The following is a 22,000-nucleotide window of genomic DNA, read 5'->3' as shown; positions in this document are numbered from 1 at the left end:
TGTGGTGAGATTATTTAAAAAAAAAAAAAAAAACTGAAAAAACAATACATAAAGCTGCAATAACGTTACCTTCTGCGCAGTGCGGAAATAGATGCTCTTGTCTGCACCACAGCTTATCATTCGCACTTTCCCATCATTGGCTAGAACAAAAATGAAGGAGCTGATCAAAACATGAATACAAATACAAGGTGAAAGAAATGCTTCAATCTATACCACTGCTCTTTTATTCCAGTCCTAATTAACTAAAACTGGCTCCTACCTTAGCAATAAGGATGCTGCAGCAATATAGAAGGCCCTTTTAAGGGACTGAATTTGTTAATACTCCAAGTGCACGAGTTCTCAATACAGAGATCTTACATAACAGATTAGGATGTAATTGTCTTCTCTCCCAGTAACGTGCTAGCATTCTTATTCTCTATGTGCCATAACACTTTGTGGCAATACGATAAGAAAAAAGTAGGTTACACTCAGTATAAGCTGCAAATGGACAACAGGGCACATTCCAGTCATCAAAATCAGTCACAAATTTCTTGCTGCCTTTTCTTATTTAAGGGTCAAGATTTTTTCTTCCCTTAGCACACCAATCCATTCCTTCATCAAAGCAACATCTCAGTGGAATGAAAATGTATCCAATATCACACAAGACCACTTGAACAGCAAGTTAGAGCAGGGCTGCATTTAGTTATAAAACTGCACTTTGGCCTTAGCCACCAGGTCTATGAATGCATTTCCCCGTCTCCTGGGAGTTCAGCTCACTGCATTCAAAGCCAACTCACCAAAAAGACAGAGCCATCAGAGGACTTTGGCTGGCTTTAGAGTTACTTGAGAAAAAGCTTGAAAGATCCTCAGCAGAAGTTCCCTGAAGGTATTCTATGAAGCTTCAGCAAGGCCCCCATTCTTCACACAGAAGCTACTTTTAAGCTCAGGTTCTCATCCTTGAACCCCAACTAAACATTACTGCAACCGCCCTGCAGCCACACCTGTGCCTGGCCACGTACCCTACTGATCCAAATCCTGACCCTCACATTCATTTCCTGATTTGTACTCAAACCTGCCTTGTAGCTACAGGCTTGCTTGGAAGTCACTTTACTGTGATCAGCCTTACTGTCTCCTCCAGACTGACTCTGGACTTGCTGACTCGTCTTCCTGACTTGATCTTGGATTTGCCTTATCACTATAGATTTGTCCAGTGATCTGAATTGCTGGCTTAATGTAGTTACTGTCACTGAACTCTGACTGCTTCACCTTGCTTAGGTTCTGTGGACTTTCCCATTGTCACTGATGTCACTACCCCTGCCTGCCTTCCAGTCACCCTTGGCTACCAGCACCTCTGGTAGCCAACTCCAGTTGCTCTTTAACAACAGCACACCAAAACACACTAAAATTTTGAAGCACCAGTAGTAAGGGTGCTGGGGATACAGCATGCTCCGTTCCATAAATGCAAAGTCTCACTGTCACTGGTTTGCAGTGACAGATCCATTCATGACCAATTAATCTCAACATATTTTTTATGACTTTTAGTGCTTTTCAGAGGATGACTGTTCCACAGTTCTCCTCACTAAGGACAGGACATAACCATCTGACACTAGTCACAGAGAATAAATCACTATAGAAAATAGATTTCTAAAGAAATGCTTGAGGCTTCAATCAGGAGAGGCTTCAATCACTTTTTTATGAAGGAGGAAAAAAGGATGGGGAAGTAAAAGAGAAAAGAAGGCACTTCTGTTGGGACAAAAGCTACAGGAGATGACAAAAAAGTAGCTGTATCTTTAGCCTGGTCTAACCTAGTATTTAAGTAGATAAGTTGACTTCAAAGCCATAGTGAGACAATAGGACAGCAGCAGCACTCAAGTCCAGCTTCGGAGAGAGACAGTGGGTATCTACCTGCAAACTTCACAGAAGTGATGGAAGAAGAATGTTCATCCAGGGTCTGCTGCAGGCTGTAGTCCTTTCCAGCATCCAAGACATGAATCAATCTATCCCGACTGGCTGAGGCTAAGAGCTTTAACCCTTTAAGAAAGCCAAGAAGAGGGTAAGACCATTACTGAAAATCCATTTTCTCTTCCAGTCAGCATTTTACAACAGTTTCTTCTTAAGTCATCTAAGGGACATGACATTATACTACAGTGAATTGCATGGATGGACACAAAGAAATGCCCTCAGATTTCACACAACAACAGAAAGAACAAGCTTAAATCTCAGCCTACAGTATCCCAAGGAAGAGGAGAAGGGAGATGCATTTTTCAAAGTCTGGTTCTGCTGGCCCAGTAGAGGAAAATAATTGCATTTACCTGTGTCAGGTTTGGAGTACTCCAGGCATAGAATCTCAGAGTCATGAGCTTCTACCTTCAGCATTTCCTGCAGAGACTGCAATTCATATATCCTAAGACATAATATGACTGATTTCAGTATGTTAATAAAACCAGCAAGATCTGGGTTTGAGTCTCATGCCTATCCAGCTCTCATCCTGTGCAAGAAGTTCCATGGGATTACCTGAGAGTGCCTATCCTGTCCCCCGAGGCCAGGTGCTCCCCACTGGGACTCACACAGACAGTGCGTATCCCCACCTTTGTGTCCATCACTTGTGTATCAGCTTTGTCTGCACTTCCCCCTGAGTTGTAATCTGTGTCCAGAAGTACCTGAGTGTTGTCATCTACATAAATGATTTTCATCAAGTCCTGGGTAAACAACAAACCAGAAAAATATTAATTAGTCACAAAATATTAAAATGAAGTATCCTTACAAATGGACAACATAAAAACTTCACTGGCAGTAATTCTGTAAATGGTGACATCTTTCAGCTAAAAGCAACAGTCCCCCAGGGCCATTTTAGACAAACTATCTTTACATACGCTTTATGCTTCTTCAGTTTCATATACTTTATTAAACATTTGCTCTACTTACAGAGAAGCCTTCATTGAGTTAGACATCTAAAGAAGTTTGAGTCTTAACTTGGGAATACTTGTATATTAAAAAAGAACAATCCTGAGGGCAATGAGGAGATCAAACCCTGGGATCTTACATTGCTCAGGATGTTGCGGTGCAAGGCGGTGCCATGAATGTTGGAGCTCTCAGTGTTCCACAGACGAATGGTGTTGTCAGAGGAGCACGTGATGAAAGAACCAGGAGGGAGGCATGACTGATTGCTGTCCTTCACCTCAGGATACATCTAAGGGCAGGTAAAATCAACCTCTGAATGTGATTGCCATGCGCCAGCATCACCAACAGCAAATTTCATAACAAAATTAAATCAAAGAGCTGCCCTCTCTACATTCTGGAACAGCAGGAGACAGACAGAAATCCTCCTAAGGAAAATGTGACCCCAAACTAGAGTTTCACATTCACTTCAAATGTTATCAAGATTATAAACACACTTCCCTGAATGTAGAAGCCTGCAATAAGTCAGCACCTTTTGTTTCTAATGATTCAAAAGCTATGCAAAAATGTTAAACACTGTTGTTTGAGAATTTCAAGTACTGTTGTGGATTTATAAACCAGGAGGAAAGAAGAGATGTAATTAGCCAATATACAAGAAGAGCTCTCAACCTCTTCCCACTTTCTTTCCGCTTTTCTCTTTCCTGATCACTGTCAGGATATATACCATCATACCAATTGCACTGTTTCCTATATCTCCTAGCCTTTCCTATGTCCATTCAAGGGAAGTCAACCAGATAAAATGGAAGGCAATAACCACTTGAGAGACTAATGCAGGAGGTACTGGTAAATAGGTTAATGAGGATCAGAGCTGAGACCTTACTAGTTTAATTCCTCTGACTTTGGAGCACTTGCTCACCACAGCCCTCAAGCAGCTTTTTTGAGGTCAGCAGAAAACTCTTGGGCACTTGAGAAAGAGGCCCCTCCATCCAGCTCTGTATAGTTCAATCCCTTCTCTGACTTCTCATCTTTTAGTAGCAAGATTTAGTAGCAAGATGCAGTAACAAGCTGCATCTAAAGCATTAGGTCCACAATGGCAGTGCAGCCAAAGAACTGCCTCCAGCTCCAACACAAGCCCCATAATAACCACAGTAATCACAGAAGGAGAGCTGAATCAATTCTTTCTCTCTGCATTCAGTGTTTACATTTAAGTTTGGCAGTTCTTAAGATTACTTCCCCAGCCACAACTTGCAACCCAAGACTTGTACCTGCAGACAACATTCACCATCTATTTTTACCTCAACATTCCACACGCAGGACGAGTGATACAAAGCAGAGTAGACCTTGCCCACTTTCTTCGGGTCTTTGACATCCCATACATACAGGCTGTGGTCATTGTATACACAGGAAAGCCACTGGTTGGTGGGGTCAAAGGTCAAGGCAATTGTGTCTGGATACTTCGCATCAGCCGTACCGGAGAAAAGACGACTGTGCAAAGAGAGAAGAGGCTGGTTAACTTGTGCTCTCCTGGAGTTCAAGCAAGGAGTCAAGCAAAGGAGTGCAGATTCACTGCAGGGATCTGGCAAGTACACTGTTGCTCATATATGTAGAAAGAGCAGCTGGCTGGGAAGACCTGTCTGCTGAACAAACGAAGTCCCAAGGAAAGCCAGGAAGTCCCATAGCAAAAGTCATTCTCCTTACCACACAACCCAGAGTCCCACCACAGACAGGCATTTCACTCTCCCTGAAGGATCACCAAAGAGGATACTTAATCATCACTGGAGGTTATCATCATTTACCAGTACATAATCAAGTGGCAAATCCAAGTCAAGCAACCCCAAAAGAAAGGGAGGGAGGATCATCTTTTGGTGGGTGCTATTTTTTGTTTATTGACTGCAGAAACTGCTCCTGTACAGCAATGAAGGGCAAGAGTGCCACATTCAAAAGATAGCATATCAGCACAACGGACAAAGAAAGATTCATTTCAGTTGCCATGTATCTGTTATGCTTCCCTTTCACCCTTGCCCCACAAAAGCTACTTAGGGCTGCTTGGAACACTCATGAGATGGGAAACTGAAGACGGCAACCCCTTCTAGGCAGGCAAGCAAACTCAAATACAGAGGAATTCTGTAGAATAAGGAAATGCACCCTTTACCATGTCACAACAAGATCATCCCACATGAACCCTCTGTCTCCTCAACAGAAGTCTCCTATTAACTCCTGCTGCCATGCACATAGAGAAGCCATCTCCCCAGTCCCTCAGTGATGCTAACAATATTGAGTAAGGTAATTATAGCCAGATTGACGGGGTATTGACAATAGGTAATTGAAAAGGACTGAGGAAGATGCAAGAATGAGAGCCAAAATGCATCTAGTACAACAAACAATTGGAGACCTGCTACTGCAAGTAGCTTTGAGGTCTGGAGGAGCGTAGCACAAATCCGATCAAAAAAAATAAAGTCATGAATACAGCTGTGGGCAGCTGCAATCAACTAAAAGGTGGCTCTGGCATGCACAGGAATACAAAGAGTCCTGTATTTTCAAGCCTCTTTGGAAGTAATAAAAAAATTAAGATTACAGTTTATTCTAAGAATGCATGTTTAAAAATCACATGAACGTTTCAGCTTGACTGATGATGAGAGCAGCAGACAGCACTTTTAAAAGGTCTGTGCATGCAATCGCTTGGTTTAGCACTACCAAAAGATGACAAACCTTGAACTGAGATAGATCTCTTTCTAGCTCAATTATTGGACCTACCTCCACATCTCACCGATCCCCTAAAGGAGAGCTACACAGTGCACAATTTGAAATTTTTCCTCAAGTTACCAATAAGTTTAGAGGAAATCTGTTGAGAAAAAAAATTGTTTCTCTCTCCAAATATCCAGTAGAATGATGGCTGGATTCAAATACCCTCAGATTTCCTTCCCTACTAGTGGAAAAGACAATAGCAAAAGACTGGGAAATTATCCATCTATCTCAGCAGGTCAGAAACTGAGAGACAGGGCAGAAGATACTGATGCAAGGGAAAAAAAACCAAGACAACAGTGTACAAGATAGAGAGAAGAAAGACCAAGAGCAACAGTAAAAGACTGCAGGGAAGCCTTTGAAATAATATTTCATGAGCGCCTGGGCTCTCTGTTAATATAAGGAAGCTGCTACAGAGGAGAGTCTTCAACCTTCACCAGTGATAAGCAAAGGATGTTCCACGGCACAGAACAAATGAAGCTAGGCACAGCATCCCATATGCTCTCTGCCTGCCTGCTCACAGCAACCAATGCCAAAAGGCTGCCAGATAAATCCGAGCAATCCCATGGAGATGAGGAGTAAGATATTCTGTGTGAACCAGCAAACAGCTTTGGGCTACAGCCCAGCCATGCCAGGCAAGGCTGTTACAATTCTGGAGGGATACTGCCACATACTGCCTATTTTAGTCCATAAAAAGAGCGCTCAGCAGATGGCAAAAGCCTGGGGAACAGTTTTAACCCATACAAGCCTTCCTTGCCCCCCTCCGCCCTCTCCACAGTACCTGGCTTCAGTCACACTCGCGATGTCTGTTCCTAAAAAATGCGGCTTCGGCAGTGTGGTGACAAAGTGAAGGTTCAGAGGGTTAAAAATCCGCACGGTGCCATCAGCGCAGCCACAGAAGATGTAATCATGATTCACAGAGATGCAGTTTGCCACAGTAGTCTGTGGAGGACACAGCACACAAGGCTCGTGAGCAATGCGCTCTCACTTCTAAGGTCACTAAACACACAATAGAATGAACAGCAAATTGACAGACAAAGGAACTATGGTTAGAGAAGTGAAATGAACTTGAACCCCAGGAGTAAGGAAAATTCCTAAAAATCCACGTTTCTCTTCTGAAGAGCTTCCAATTCAGCCTTGTTCTGAACACTGCTTTTTATCCTCTGTGACATTCACCACTGCTGGCAGGCAAAGCAGCAACTCACCCTGTACTACTGCACTGATACATTACCTGTCCAAGAAGTCAAGAAAGAAAAATAAAATCAATTCTCCCCCCTTCCAATGGGATCTGTACAAATGGCAGAAAATGGTAAAAATGGACCGTGGTGATAAGGGGATGAGTTCAATGCAAAACTGTTCACCAACTTACTGTGAAGCTGTCTGTATTCTGAGCAAGAGTGAAAGGCAGAGTTTAGAGAAGAAAAAGGAAAGAAAAGAAAGGCATTTCACTTCAGAGAAAGTATGCAAAAATTTTGTCTTGGTTTTAATACACTGGATCCTTTTGAGGTGAACATCTTACAATCAACATGAATGAAAATACACCCTCTAAAATTCTTAACTATGGGCTCGCTGGTTTAGAATAGCCAAATCCACTACCTACTACCTAGAAAACCAAGAATTGAGATGCACAAGACAGGTTAGACACTGCAGAGAAAGCAGAAATTAGAATCCTACTAAGACTACTTCTTACACATGAAAACCCAGGAGGGACAACACAGGGGTTGCCAAAGCTACTCCAAGACATTGCTTTTCCAGAAGGCAGTAGCTGTAAGACAGACTTGAGAATGAAAGACCCTTAATGATTAATAAAATCTCTTTGCCAAGAAGCAATGCCATTTTTGTCTGGCTTTCCAACCAGTGTAAGTCACAAAGTGGCAAAGGCTCAGTTACTTTTACTGCTAGTGGCCAGCTTGTGCTATCCGAGTGCTCTTACTGTCCCGCTGATCCTGCTCTGCTTCAGCCAGCATGAATATTACACAACAGGCAAACGTAAAACTCACCCTCAGCTCCACCCATTTGTCTAACAGCCTTTTTTCATTGAATTCACACAGCAGGCCTGAAGATGTGATACAGAAAGTGCTGTCAGCTCTTTTGCCTCTTCCACATGCCACGTCTGCAAAGAAGTTGTTCCTCAGTTCTCCAAGCAATCCTGAGCGACCTAGTAAGGGGACCGTGGCATTGACCTATCAATAACAATATAGGTTGTTAGAAACAGTGAGGCACTCTAGGAAGACAGACCTGTTGTTTTTTTTTAAGAAACAAACAAACAAAAAAGAACATCAAGCCTTAAGTACTGAAAGGCTTCAAAGAAAGAGAACTGCAAAAAGCCTACAAGGATATGCAGTGACATGCTTTACCTGCTGTGGACCCACTGGTTGCATGCTACGAGGATCACCAGTATTAACGATTCAGTGGGACACAACATGATTAAGGCCACCAAAAATGGGCTTCCAAACACATGACCCCAGAGACAGCATATCAACAACAGGAATAGCCACCTTTTCATGATCAATCTGCAATTTATACCAAATGTCAACCAGTAGTCCAAGCATGAAAAAGGAATGTCTGTTCATGTGCACTCAGAAGAATGAGCATATATTGATTCCTGTTCCCTAGGTTAAACACTTTTGTTGACAGTTCACAAAATACATTCGCAAGATGCTCAGGACCAACATCAAACAGCCTTCCCTACTTCTGTGCTGCAAGGATATCAATAGCTGCAGCTCTTTGCTAGCCTTTTTTTCCTCCTTTCATGCATTTGACTATATAGAACAAGCAAAATGCTGTACAGCTCCAACAGCCATAGCCCTACCTCAGCACAGGGTAAAACAAGCTGCCTTTGCAGCATGCATTTGCTACCAGTCTACAGAAAGATAAAAACATGATAGCCAGGGACGTGAAGCTGTTCTTGGAGGTCTTTTTCAACCTCTTCCATGATTCTATGATTCTAGCAAAATCAAAGAATTCCCAGTTACCACAGCTTACTGAGACAAAATCCACCCTGCCATAAGATGAAAGTACTTGTAAGCTTGGCCCTTAATGGCCTTTTTCTTACCTTGGAGGTCTTGCTGTCATCCAAGTACCAGAATTTGACGTGCCGATTTCCAGCAGTGACAAAGTAACTGCAGTCCTCTGAGAATGACACAGCTGTCACTTTACTTGAGACTTTGTTGGCTGCCACTACAATGTTTTTCTGGAAACACAATCATTTAGATAGCTTAATTATTTTTTTTTTTTTGCTCATAAGCAAAGGAAACTTATTCCAATTACAGGTACATATTCACAACTGTAGCAGCACTATTCAACACTATTCACTTCTCAATACAACTTCCCCAGAGGAAGCTGAGAGCATTGATTTGGCAGATAGAACAATTTACATTTACATTCAATTCCCTCTTTCACATCGACTGGGACTGAGAACATACCAGCAGTCCTGCACTACTGCCTGCAGGAACTTGCTGTTTGAGTCTTGATATGCTAATTGCACAATCACAGGGAGCTCAGAGCAAATCCATTTCCCTGTATAAACAGGAAGACAGGCCATAAAACAGCACAAGGAGTTCTCCCAGCCTACAGGCAGTAATGTGGGCAAACCACTCAAGCTAGGAAACAGGTATTTTCTGTTGGGAAAACAGCACTTGTTTCTTCACAAATTCTCTCTTCTCCTTCGAGACAGGAAGCTTTATATGAAATAATCATGTCTGTACTGCAAAATACAAATCAAAACCTGCTGCACTTCTCTATGCACCTCAAAAAGTCAAAGAACTTGGGAAAGGGAGAACACAGTAGGAACAGACACTGTCTAAGTAAAAGAGTCAGATGACAGGAGTTCCTTGTCCCCAAAGACTACCCCTTCATTTATCTCCTCCTCACCTTTTCCCAATGATTAGAAGAGTGAATTAAAAAGTTTTCTCCACTGTCTGTGGTGGGTTCTCAGTGCTGCAGCACACAGCTGACAAAAGTGTGCCATTTATGACTACTGCTTTTAGGAAGAGGTTGTTTTGTTTTTTATATATAAGCAGCACACACAAACATTTTCTAAAGAAAAAGACACTATTTTTCTTTCCACAGATTGTTGCCCCAACATAATGGCAGACATTTGGCCTACAGCAGCTTTCACCCACCGTGCTTTCTCTAAGCTCCTGATCCAAATCATCAACAAATGAATTAAAGTATTAAAAACCCCAAAACAGTGGAAAAAAATGAGCCAAGTGCATCCACTGCACCAAGAACCACTGGCTGAAGAAAGTTTCTTTCCTGAATCTCATGAATTGTTGTTTTTTTTTAACAAGCCTTTAAGAAAGCACAAGACTTTGTCAAGGCTTCAAAGTTCAGGCTCCTCTGACAGGACAGCAAGATGTCACACGTCTCCAATTATAGAGAATACTCCTTCAATGAAGTGATTTAGACCACCCCTAAGGGATTGGAGCTCTGTCATGTTCCAAACTTGTCTGCATCTATGAATGTCAAAAAGATAACAATGATAAAATAGAGGCTGGAAGCAAGATGGAACTGTTACTGTCCTCTCCTTTTTATTTAACAACATTGTTGTCTACCCAACCTCCTGGAAAGCTTACCTTCCATGACCACACGTTGACTATCATGTCATGTTGGTACCCCACGGACACAATGTACTTGGAGCTGGGAGAGAATGCCACACAGGCCACCCCATACTTGTGCTCCTGGAGCTCAGCCACCTGGGTTCGTTCAGCCACATCCCACACCCGAACAGCTGGCATGTGCCCGCTCTGGAGGGGACAACAACAGAGAACAGTAAATGTAACTTCTGAGGTGGGTTCTGACAGGTTCAAGAACACATGTGGGGAGGGAGGCTTAGAAAAAGATGTCCATATGCTGGAATTGCAGGGGAGTGAGACGTGAGATTAGACTTGAGTTCATTTAAGCCCATATTGAGACTGCCAACCAAATGAGAATACATTTGAACAGGTGTCTGAAGTGTCTTAGAAGTAAGGCTATGTCTCCTGCTTCAGTCTTTTTCTTACTCTCCTCAGAAAATGGACAAAGACTGTAACACTACTTTTCATGCACATCCCTGATGTCTGCAATGGGAATTCGAAGCCAGTCTCTGAAGAGAATTATGTGACACTGCATCTCTGGACTCAGTGAACTGCCTAATGCAATGCGGACATCAGAGACTTCAAATCAGGTCATGCCACACAAAAACATGACGTGAATGTTCATATTAATTATCATACATCATTTCAGGAAGGCAAATGGGAGACTAACACTATCATTTCTGTCTCAAAGGTAACAAACACACATGAATGCAAGCTGGCAGAATGTACATTAGGTAGTGATAAAGACACTGAGGTAACAGACCCTCTGTGCTTTTGAGAACACTTGTTCTCAAGAGAAAGAAAAACCCAGACTTCAGAAATACCAATTCAGCAACTTCTTCCAGACAATTCGATTTTTTTCTTTATCTGTTATTAAACCAAAATAAAACAAGAAGCAGCAGATGAGCTGAAACATTGGCCAAGAATATGTTTGATGAGCAAACCCTACTACAGAACCTATTTGTTATTTCACATTGCAATCTGCCAAACCAGTAGCTTGCAAGATAATATTTCCATGGCAACGAGGCAAAATGGTACCTTTTCTGAACATGGCTAAGTCATCTGATTGTGTGGGAGAGGCAACTTTTATGACAAGAAAGAGAAATGAAAGCTTTAATAACTCCGAACTGTGAGTGTTTAATTGCCTTGTCCAAAAGCTTTGCCAAGTGACTGTGTGCAGCCTGGAGAAGTGCTATGGTTGGATTTTGCTGTATTTGTTACAGCTCTTTCTCCTGCAAGGCAGAGCTCGGGTCTCAAGGCAGCTGTCAAGATGTTACAGTGAGATAAATCAGTTGCTCTTCCAAGCAATTACTGCACTTAAACACATACATACATGTTTATATATATATATATATATATATATATATATATATATACATATACATACACACACATACATACTTCTCAACATCTTAGAATATACTTAGAAACTTTAACAAATTGAATTCATATTCAATCACATAACAAACGCTCACCAAAAGCAAGCTCTGTATGCCTCCCATACACAAGGAATTTATGCCACCATGGGAGGAAAGTTAAAAATATATGAAATATAAAGTATTCAGAAGACATTTGATGCATATGGCAGGCCAAGGGCCTTCCTGAAAATCCAGTCATGCAGGAAGTTGAACTGTAACAAGGCAGTATTAACACAAGGCTGCTAAAAGCCAGTTTGACAAAGTGAATTCAAGTAAGCATTTCCCTGTGGGACTGCCCATAGGACAAAGTAAGAAGAGACTGCTACACCAGCAGGGGACACTACTCCACCAAATAATAACTCAAATGGAGGCATGTGGGAGGATACCAAAAAGAGAAATGGTCTTACAACAGGGTGAGACATGTTTTGTAGTGAGGGGGGGGGATTTTTCCCTAGTACAAGTGTCAAGCTGAATAGTTTAGGTTGTCAGTAAGAAAAATATTCAATTCATTTTTCATTTCTTTTCCTACCACACATGAAAAAATAGAGTAGCAGAGGTACAAAAAACAAGATTTTTATTTCCTTATGCATACAAAGAAGAAAATTTCATATAAATGTACTATACTGTTATATTTTTATCCTAAGACTTCAAGAGTATAAGGAGGCACCAAGAACATACTACAGTATAGAAGCTCTGATGGAAAATCTTGGGAGGGTGGGGGGGTGCTGGAGAGGTGTCAAGGCAGTCTCTGTCCTGAAACACTACAGGTTCCATCCTTGGCCCAGCTGTGGAGCCACCCAGTGACATGATAGCTGCTATTGCAATGAATGCTCTAGGGACCTCTGGAGTGCACAGCCACCTTCTTGACAGCTTGAACACAGAGCTGTGATACATTTCTCTCTGTAGCTGAGACTCAGGAGGGGACCTGTTTCACACATGCTTGCTCCCCATGTCTTAAAGAGGCACAGACTAGTGGTAAACTACCATTAATCTCAAAAAAGAGCAAACTGAGCCCAACCCTAAGAGAGACAGTCAACATGTCTGTAGATTTCTAACATCCAGCAGATCCAAATTCATGACACACAGTCCATGTCTTGAGCTTCTAATGCACAACAGACATGCAGTGCAGTTATCCACATTCCCCCCTTTAGGCATGTTTGAAAAGAAGAAGCAATCGTCACCTCCAGTCAAACGTACAGTGCCAAACCACAGGCACTCAGATCTTCTGTCACTATTCCAAAAGCTCCAGTCCATACGTACTTTTTACTTTTTGCACACCACAGTTCAGCTTATCCTTGTCCTAAACTCTGTTTGATATTAAGGGCCATCCAAGCACTCTTCACTGTGCTAGAGTATAGCCACACTGCGTGTGTCCTCTCACTTACTTTCAGTCTACCTTCAGCCCACACAAGCCACTGCAGAAGATGCATCCCCTAACCTAATGAAAAAAAGCACACTAAAAACATGCCAGCAAGACCATCCAGAGTTGCCCATTACCTGATCATTCCTTCAAGGGATGCAACGTTATCCCTTCAAGGGATAAGTTTCTCTGGGCAAAGGCTGTTATTCACTGGCTTGTTTTTTCTAACACTCCGCCACGCTTCAAAACGGGCTAGACAAGGTGTGCCTCTCTTCTCTCCCACTTACCTCTCCTGTAACCAAATATTTTCCATCTGGAGAGAAAGCGAGTGCTGTAATTGTTTTCCTAAAACAGAGAAAATGACACTGAGAAACATTTCCAACAAATGATTTCATTTCAATACATCATGATTGGGGAGTAGGCTGGGACAAACTGGAAAGAGGCTCAAATCACACGTACTAGCCTGACACAATAGTTCTGCTTTACCAGAAGTCTTAACACTTGCCCTGGGGATTCCCTGGTGCCCAAATCTCTAGCAGTATGCCTACAACACTGGACATGCTCCAAATGTTGGCTCACCCCCATACTCACACCTTTATTCCAGACACAGGACTGGTATGAGTCCTAACTCCCTTACTGAGGCCATAGTTTCACATGAAGAAAAAAAAAAAACATACAGATACCAAGGGGTTTTTGCAAGCCTAACAGTTCCTCATGGGGCCGCAAAATTTATGAGCTGTTGCCCCATCAATAACAGCACCCCACATGAGAAGGAGGTAGAGTTAAGCCAGCAGGCAGGCTCTCCCCAAGGCAACTCTCACAGAGGGGATTAGCTGGGAGCAACAGAAGTCCCTATACTTTACTCAAGCCATAAAAACCTTGAAATCTACCTCCCACAGAGAGCCAAGTCATCTTGAAACTTTACTCACCTGGAACTGTTTAGAATATGGTGTTGCTTATTTTTTCTAGGGTTGAACAGCACAACAACACACCTAGATGGAAGAAACAGAAGAAAAAAAGTTTGCATATGTATATCTATGTAGAAGAACAAAGAGCTGTGCTTGCTGGGAGAGCAGCAGTGTACATAGCCTCAGAAAGATGGTCCATCCCCTCACTTTACAGGCTGAGCTTTGGCTACTCAGGAAATGCAAAAGGAGAATTGCAAATTTCTCTCATAAGGAGGCGTATGTGTGCTAGTATCATAAAAATTATCCTTCTTGCATCTGAAAGCCATAAGCCTCTGATTGCTCGTGCTGGAAAGAAAGGTTAATAATGAGTCTATGTGATTGCTGTAAGAGATTAAGTCCCCTGCCATAAAAACAACTGTCTGTACCTACTACCAAACCAGTATGTCTAGAGCGGAACAAAAATGTGATTTTCCAACAAGGATGAAGAAAATAGGTAATTTCTAGAAAATCTCAGCATTGAGGAGTTAAATTCTTGTACCTTGCCCATGCCACAGGACAGAAAGTTGTTGAGCACAGCATGAGAGGTGGCTGGCAGTTAAGAAATGAAAAACCACAGTGTCAAAATCTATTAACCCAAAAGACGTATCTGAATAAACAATTTGCTTAGGAGCTGTATAGAAATCTCTCAGAAATACGAGCTGCAGAAGTAAGTAGCAAATTCTGCTAATCAATGTAATTGTCACCATCAGGAGCAAATCAGTCACAGACTGAGTGGGGAGTGACTAAGAAAAGGCCCCAATTCCCCATGAATCTGTCCAGCAGACGTGGTGCTTCAACCTACCACAAGCAGCCTGCAACATTTCCAGGTCCTGCATCTTATCCACTCCACATAAACAGTGACAGTTTCAAAAATCCTCATATAACAGCATTTGTTTGGTAGAAGAGAGCAGTAGTCATCGGTTACATCAAATAATAAAAAAAAAGCCAAACCTCCCCCCCAGAAAACCACCACCACGGTGGTGCACCAAGGGCCCTTCCTGCTTGCTCCTGAAAGCATAAAAGGAAAGAAAAATTGGCCTCAGGCAGAACAGCAATTGCTCTAATGACTTTGTGCCCTATCTCTCACTTCATCTCTAAAACAGAAATCGAGGGTTTTGTCTCTCACTGTTAACATACACTGCCAATGCTCAGATTCCTGGCTCCTCCTTCACAGCCATGCTAGCAGAGCACTGCCGGATATCCAAGCTCCACCATCAGCAGCAGTCACTACCAGGGACTGCACTTAAATACTATCACACTGGGTTTCACCCACGTGTGCCAGGCCACAAGCATCACTCACAGGAAAAATGCACAGGATAGACAAGTAGCACAGTTGGTCCAAAGTAGACAAGGAAGACGACAAAAGCACAGGAACAGTATCCCAATGTAGGCAGCAAACAAGCTGCACAGCTTGACACCATGCCGTCCAGGGCCCTGTCTGTGCTCCCAGCAGTACTTGGTGCTCACTGTGCTGTCAGCCCAGGTTTGGCAGGGTCTCACCTCTGCCATCTCTGCAGAGGCTTGCTTCTCTTTCCCTGGGCCAGGCAGCTCCCTCTTTACATGGAGTAGCAGGGCAACCTTCCAGAAGCAACGTACATTTTGAAATGGCAAAGAGAATAGGAAGGAGTACTGACACACCAAGGCTTTGAACTCAAAGTCCTTGGTGGAAGCAGTCATACTCCATTAACTTCAATAGTTCAAAGCAGACCCAGTCAGATGTTACCAAAGCTTTAACCTCCAAGTCACCAGCCATTCACAAGAAATGTCCCAGATTGGACTGCTCTACACTTCCTCCCATCATTCTCTATTCATGCCCCATGCAGAAGGCCAAGGCAATAAAGGCATCAAGCTTTCTTGACAGTGAAGGCTAGCAGCCATAACCAGAAATATGATCTTGTGCAAGAATGTGGAAGAGGAAATAAGGAATCTGTTCAGACTGAGATTGATCCTTCCACACTTTTTATCCTGGGGAACCAATCTGGAATTTCAAGTCAAAGCTATGCTATTAATTTCTGAAGGATTACTGTAAAGAAGCAGGTGGTTTGTGATTCATTAACAAGCCCAGTGAGGTTAAGCCTTGTAAATCATGAGATATGGAATAGGAAGATAGCAGATGTGAATATCTGTCTAATCTCAAATCTCCAGCTAATCAGAAAAGCAAAGTAAAACTCCACTACGTGAAGTTTGATAGGTCTAATGGACTAAAATACTGTTGGATTATTGACAATGATGAATTTTACTAAAAATAAGCTTCAAAGAAAACATTAGAAAGAATAAAGGAAAGACTCAACATCCTGGAAAAGAATTTCCTATATATTATGAAGAAGAAAGTGACTTCAGAGAACTGAAGCCAGTCTAAAAACACAGGAAAAATGTGAAAAACAAACCATGGTCGTCAAATCAGGCAAGTAAACAAATGACTTCCTAGTATAGTGAGCCACTAAAGTCCAGTTCTTTACCATTAGTAACTTCCAGAACAGAGCCTTTGGCCTCTCACAGTTAAGAATTTTAGTTCAGCTGAGCTGCAGAGTTGGTAGTCTCCCTGTGAGCCTGCCTTCTTTTCTTCTTCTTGGCTCCCAGTGATGTCCAGATCTCCAGTGGCAAGGTAAGGGCCACCCACCTCAACACCAAGGAGAACTGACAAATTACTACATGAGTCTCACAGGTTAGAGTCCCACAGCAGCAGTCACAAACATGGATATTTTAACTCTGTCTTAAGAAACACCTATGCTCACTGAGTCGGACTCATAATGAATAAACTCTAGCAAGAGGAGGAAAAAAGGAATTTTAGAAATAAGAGTATCTGTACTAGTCTGCAAGTATTGACTAACGCCACAAAAAGGTATCTTTAACCTACAGACTTACTGAAAAAAAGATTGCACATGCTTATCTTGAGCTGTAAACTAGACTTGCTAATCAGTTATGGACTCATATGCCAATTAAGTCATTTGGGTAGGCTAAAGTGGTCTTCAACTTGCTTTCTAGCACGAGCTGCTATCCAACAAAAACCACCCCACTGCTATGCTTTCCACCATCACCCTCCTGTCTGCCGCACACAAGAGCAATGAAGCTCCAGCTAACGCTAGAGATACCTTATGTACCAGGATGGGAGGCCACAAGCCACAGATCTGACAGCAAGACACAAGTACTGTCTAGGGAGCAAGTACTGTCTAGGAGCACCTACCTTTGACAAATCGCCCCCTCCCAAAATGCCTGGCAAGGTGTGTAGTTGTCTCCACTCCACACATCATCTCAAAGAGCAGATGTTAACCACTTTCACCACTTTAACCTCTCGCAAGTGCTCAGGGCACCTCAGTGCCTGTTCACACACTTGGCAGTTCACAGCCCCAAAGTAGTTCCTCCACCTCACAATAGCTAAAAAGTCATTCTTCAGCAGAACCTGCAGCAGTTCCCAAACAATGGAGCTGACAGCTCATGAGTACTCTGGGTGTGCTTTGTTTCAGCAAAGTAACTTGGTGTAGCAAAATAAAAGGAATGAAGACGAGGAACAGTCAAGACCATTGAACCACCTATTCTACGCTTCCTCCAATTTCATTATGGCTGCCAAGCTCTCAGGAGACTCAAAGTACCTACTCCTTTCTATTCAGATCTGCTTTAATCTTAGTTAAAATAATAAAAACTACTACCATGGAAAATTAACTGCATACAAGAGCATACAGTCATCTATCCATCCTACCCCCCTCTTTCTGCAGTTTTATAAGACTTCATTCAGCATCTCAGAGACAAGAGAGGTGCAAAGGACACAAGTGAAGAGAGTACTGATCTTTTTGTTCCTAGCTTCCAACTGCGGATGCAGGCCGAGTAAAGTGCTCCAAACATTCACTTCCATAATGGTCATATCACCACTTCCCAAGTAGAACCTGTCAAAACAAATTCAAGTTCAATGCATATTTGTCTGAAGAGAACTTTTTAAATGCTGGTGCCAACATGAAAACTGTCACCAGCTCTAAAAGCACTTGATCTGGGACCTAAACAAATACCCACCATGATGCACACTAGCTGTTCAAAGGTCAGTGCTGCTAGCAACCTTGTTCCAGCACGAACTCCACTACCTTCTCTGCAGCTGCACACACTGATGACAACATCACCTTTTTATGCACTAGTACAGTCTGATTTCCAAGACATTTATAGAAGCTGTTCATTGCCGTATAGATTACTCTTGTACAAACCATCTATCCAGCCAGCTAAGATCAAGTGTCCTGCTTGTTTGTACACTGGCTCCTCAAGAGGCCGTTGACAATTGCATACATATTTAAAGGTTTATTCCTAGGTCTATGACGTCACTCACAACCTTCAAGTAACACCTTCCTGATGCAAGCAGCTTTTAAAGACAAATGGCTGTGAAATCTCTCCCAGGTCTCCTGTTCCTTGTGGAGCAAGCACTCAGCAATTACAAAGGCCAGAATTGGCTATCACAGATGTCATGGGTTTTTGTAGCATCAGGAAGGCCACTTGGATCAGCCAATAAAAAAGCAGGGAAAGGTTCCTGGCAGAGGTTTCTAAACCTCCTTGAAAGCACAAACCCTATCTTACACAGGCACAACCATGCACCACGTACGCAGATAAAAGCAACCTGGTGTTGCTTCAGAGGAGGAAAGGAGAAAGGAAATGTCTGAACAGTTTCCACTGGCTCCAGAGAAAAAATACATATATGTATTAAATGTATCTCTCTCTCTCTCTCTCTCTCTCTCTCTATATATATATATATATATATATAAAAGAAGCAATTTCCATAAGCTAAATATAGAAGCAGAAATGTAGAGGAATTGGACGTCAGTATCACATTTACATGAAGTATATGACTCACTAAGCAGCAGTGGATCACTCCATGCCCTTTCCTCCTCATTTCCTCCCTGTTATTTGTGTCTCTCCTCCTCACAGTTCCACTCTTATTCTTCCCCAAATCCTAGTTTGCAAACATTTTACTCTTTTCTCATTGTCCCCTTGTTTCCCTGCACATCCCACTAGTCACATCCTTCTTCAGCAAGCTAGTGTCAAAAACATCTCTGCAGAAGTGAGCTTTCTTCCTTCCTTTGTCTATAGGACACCCACCTCTCCAAGAGGATAAGGAAAATCAGAAATATATGACAGAATGATAGCATTGTGATAGTGATATGATGGTATTCCTTTCCCAAGTTATTCATCAACCCACTGTTGCCATATCTTGCAGGACACAGAACTGGAGCTGGAGTTCAAGGGTCAAATCGTCTCTTCAAAAGTATGTAGCCTATGCTGTAAAGGGAATGCCGTGTGGAGGAAAAGCTCCGTGAAGCTGACAAAACAAATTCTGGCCTTTCCCACAAGCAGCGTCTTTCCGCAGTGCTGCAAGAATAAAAGAAAAGAGCAAACAATCCCATTCCTTCAAAATTGGTCCGTTTCTCAATTTCTGGCTCAGCCTCTGTTCCCTTCCCTAAAGTTATTCAAATGAGACTGCAACAGCTTCCTACGCACAAAATGCATGAAAAAGAAAACAAGCATTGATAAGAACATAATCTTTTTCTTTCTTTTTTTTCTTTTTTTTTTTAAACATTGCACTGGTTGCCAAGGGAAGCTTGATCAGAGTGAAGCAGTATCTACAAAAGCTGGTGTTAATTTTCTATGTGGCAACTCTTTCTGCCAAAAAGCTACTTTAATTCACAGCCAGGACTGGGTGCGGGTTAACAGTGATGAGAGAGGATGTGCACTTTGGCTGTGTAACTGAATAGGTATTTTCATTCAGGTTATATTAATTAAATGTGTTCTGAGAAGAAAGGTGTATGTGTTGAAAGGTTAAGATCTGGGTATCGCTGCCTAAGAATAAAAGCCTTCAGAACTCTGCACCAAACCATAACCAAGAAGGCTGGAAGGGTGGGAATCAGATGCAGAGAAATTCATACTTCAGCAACAAACACACATTAATGGAAAGACAAACAAGAAATCCACTGTAAAAAAGAAAATGATCAATATATTTAAGTGTCTCTAGGCTAACAGAGTAGGAATTTCTGGTTGCCAACCAGGAACACAGATGTTCTGCTTAAAAGGCTGGGTGATACCCCAAATCTGCAGGATTGGGAGCAAAAATACAGGGCAAAACAGGCTCTGCTCCAAAAAACACACAAATGGCAGCACCAGATCAAACTTAAGTCCAGTATCTTGCCTCTAATAGTAGAGGAATGCACAGGCCTGGAGAAGAAAATAGCAGATTGTAAAGACACCTTCTAGACTCTTTCAGCCTCCAGAAACTTAACTTTCAGAGTTACCTTAAGGCAGTGGGAGAAAGATTTCTGTTTTTTAAGCTCTTGCCAACCAGCACCAGAGCTTCATTCAAACTGAGCTTTAGCCAGCTAGCTCTCACCTGCATAGTAGTCTCTTACGCATTTAGACCAATCTGTAAAAATTTAAGAGTTTCACAACTTTAGACTTCTCCTTTTCAGAATCCCCGAGAGAAACTAGAAGTTACTGGGGGGGCCTCAACACAGTAATGGATCCAAAAAAGCAATGGGCTCACCATGTCTTTCCCTGCCACAGAGTCACCACAGGGCATTTCCCTCCAGTTTTTCCATGCCTAAAAGCAGCAGGAAATCTTAGGGAAACCTGGTTGCACCAACCCACATGAAGAGGAAAAACCACACAGTAAATTTGGTCTGCAAGGCAAAGCAGGACTGTCAAGAAGGATTTGTAAGGATAACCCTCAAAGGGACAAGGGCAGCCTCTGCTTCTCCACCACTCAGCCTGTGCTGAACTCACACTGTTCATTTCTGATAGGCCAGACAAGCCTGGTATGAGGGAACACAAGATGAAGGAGCCTAATAGCCTCTCTTTGTCCAGCATCATTTGCTTTGCATAACCATAGGATAGCTCTGATTACTGTCCTCAGCTGAGGCAGGGTAATGCTAGAGACAGCTCACTTCCCAGTCATCCTTCAGTGCACCAAGATAAAAGAACAAAGAATGCAAGAGAACAACTTCTGCAACATCAAATACTGCAGCCTCAAAATGCTCGTGCACAAAAATCAGGGCCTGTATGATCTGATGGCCTGCACAGAAATAGGCAACGACTTCGTTCACCACCTGGCAAAGATGCTGTCACCTCACCTCAACAGGGGCTTGGTCAGCCTACATGCACAGGCTGTGCTGCAGGGAAGGAGACAGAGCTTAGTGCTTCTCAGAGTGCCAGTGCTAATTCGTGCTGTACTTGGCTAGCAGCTTAGGCTATCCCAAGGTTTGTTTTTAAAATACAGAGCAGAAGGAAGAAGAGTTTTAAGACTGGCACCCTTTAATTGTTCAAGCTTAAGTGCAGGATGATAGTTCAGGAAAACAAAGTCGTATTTGTCATCCCACAAGATGGGTGCAGAACAAGAAACATTCCAGACCTGCCACTGAGCAACATACACCAGCAGCTGTGCTGGGGACAGAGAGGATGTCCACAGAGCAGGAGGCAGCTTCCGTGGGGGGCAGAGCTGGGGCAGGTCACTGTTGTGAAAGATTTGGACAAGAAATGCATATGTAGAAAACAGGAGAAACAGGCTCAAAAGGAAAACCATGAAGTATAAAGCAGCTTACCAACTAGGAATCATTGCAGCTGCAAGAAAGTTGAAAATGACTCCAACTGTTATGGCTCATGGCTGCCTAGTCACCAGTGATTCAACAGGAACTTACCTTCAGTACATCCCAATTCCATTCAATGTTCCACACACAGGAGAGGAAGAAAAATCTCATAAATGAGATCCATGCTGCTTAGGAAACTGGATAAAACCCTCTCCCGAGCGACTGAGGAGAGGTCATCTCCTCTTCCTTGTGGAATAGACTCTCTCTGGTTTGTGGCAAAGAACAACGCAGCCAGGCATACCAGCAGCTACACATACATGTGAATTGTACACCAGTCTACGTGTCTGACAGGGCTTCACAGGACATAACACACAGATGACAAATGCACACACACCAATACACATACACACACACACATACACGGCTCATGACTAATACACACAGAATCTCCATTGCTCTCTCCAGACCACTCACTTCCCTTCAGGCAGGCAAGCAAGCAATGCCAGCAATACACCTACATTAAGTTTTAAAT

General features: G+C 42.6%; 1 protein-coding gene across 3 annotated transcripts in view; it reads right to left on the bottom strand.

Annotated features, from left to right (window-relative positions):
- Nucleotides 1-22,000, bottom strand: part of MAPKBP1 (mitogen-activated protein kinase binding protein 1) — a 92,771-nt gene that overhangs the window by 30,041 nt on the left and 40,730 nt on the right. For 2 of the 3 annotated variants that reach the window (XM_048950178.1, XM_048950180.1), the window contains exons 4-16: nucleotides 13,904-13,966; nucleotides 13,262-13,319; nucleotides 10,197-10,367; nucleotides 8,675-8,812; nucleotides 7,620-7,802; nucleotides 6,989-7,006; nucleotides 6,401-6,561; nucleotides 4,173-4,362; nucleotides 3,023-3,169; nucleotides 2,494-2,678; nucleotides 2,292-2,383; nucleotides 1,885-2,010; nucleotides 70-140 (exon numbers count right to left, since the gene is read on the bottom strand). In XM_048950178.1, the coding sequence (XP_048806135.1) occupies nucleotides 70-140; nucleotides 1,885-2,010; nucleotides 2,292-2,383; nucleotides 2,494-2,678; nucleotides 3,023-3,169; nucleotides 4,173-4,362; nucleotides 6,401-6,561; nucleotides 6,989-7,006; nucleotides 7,620-7,802; nucleotides 8,675-8,812; nucleotides 10,197-10,367; nucleotides 13,262-13,319; nucleotides 13,904-13,966 (1,603 nt within the window). The remainder of the gene's footprint in view (nucleotides 1-69; nucleotides 141-1,884; nucleotides 2,011-2,291; nucleotides 2,384-2,493; nucleotides 2,679-3,022; nucleotides 3,170-4,172; nucleotides 4,363-6,400; nucleotides 6,562-6,988; nucleotides 7,007-7,619; nucleotides 7,803-8,674; nucleotides 8,813-10,196; nucleotides 10,368-13,261; nucleotides 13,320-13,903; nucleotides 13,967-22,000) is intronic. The other variant, XM_048950179.1, reaches the window with a different exon arrangement.

This window comes from Lagopus muta, chromosome 6 (assembly GCF_023343835.1).
Source record: "Lagopus muta isolate bLagMut1 chromosome 6, bLagMut1 primary, whole genome shotgun sequence".
Taxonomy (NCBI): Eukaryota; Metazoa; Chordata; class Aves; order Galliformes; family Phasianidae; genus Lagopus; species Lagopus muta.
Note: the sequence above shows the minus strand (reverse complement) of the source record. Positions and strands in the feature narration are given on the sequence as shown.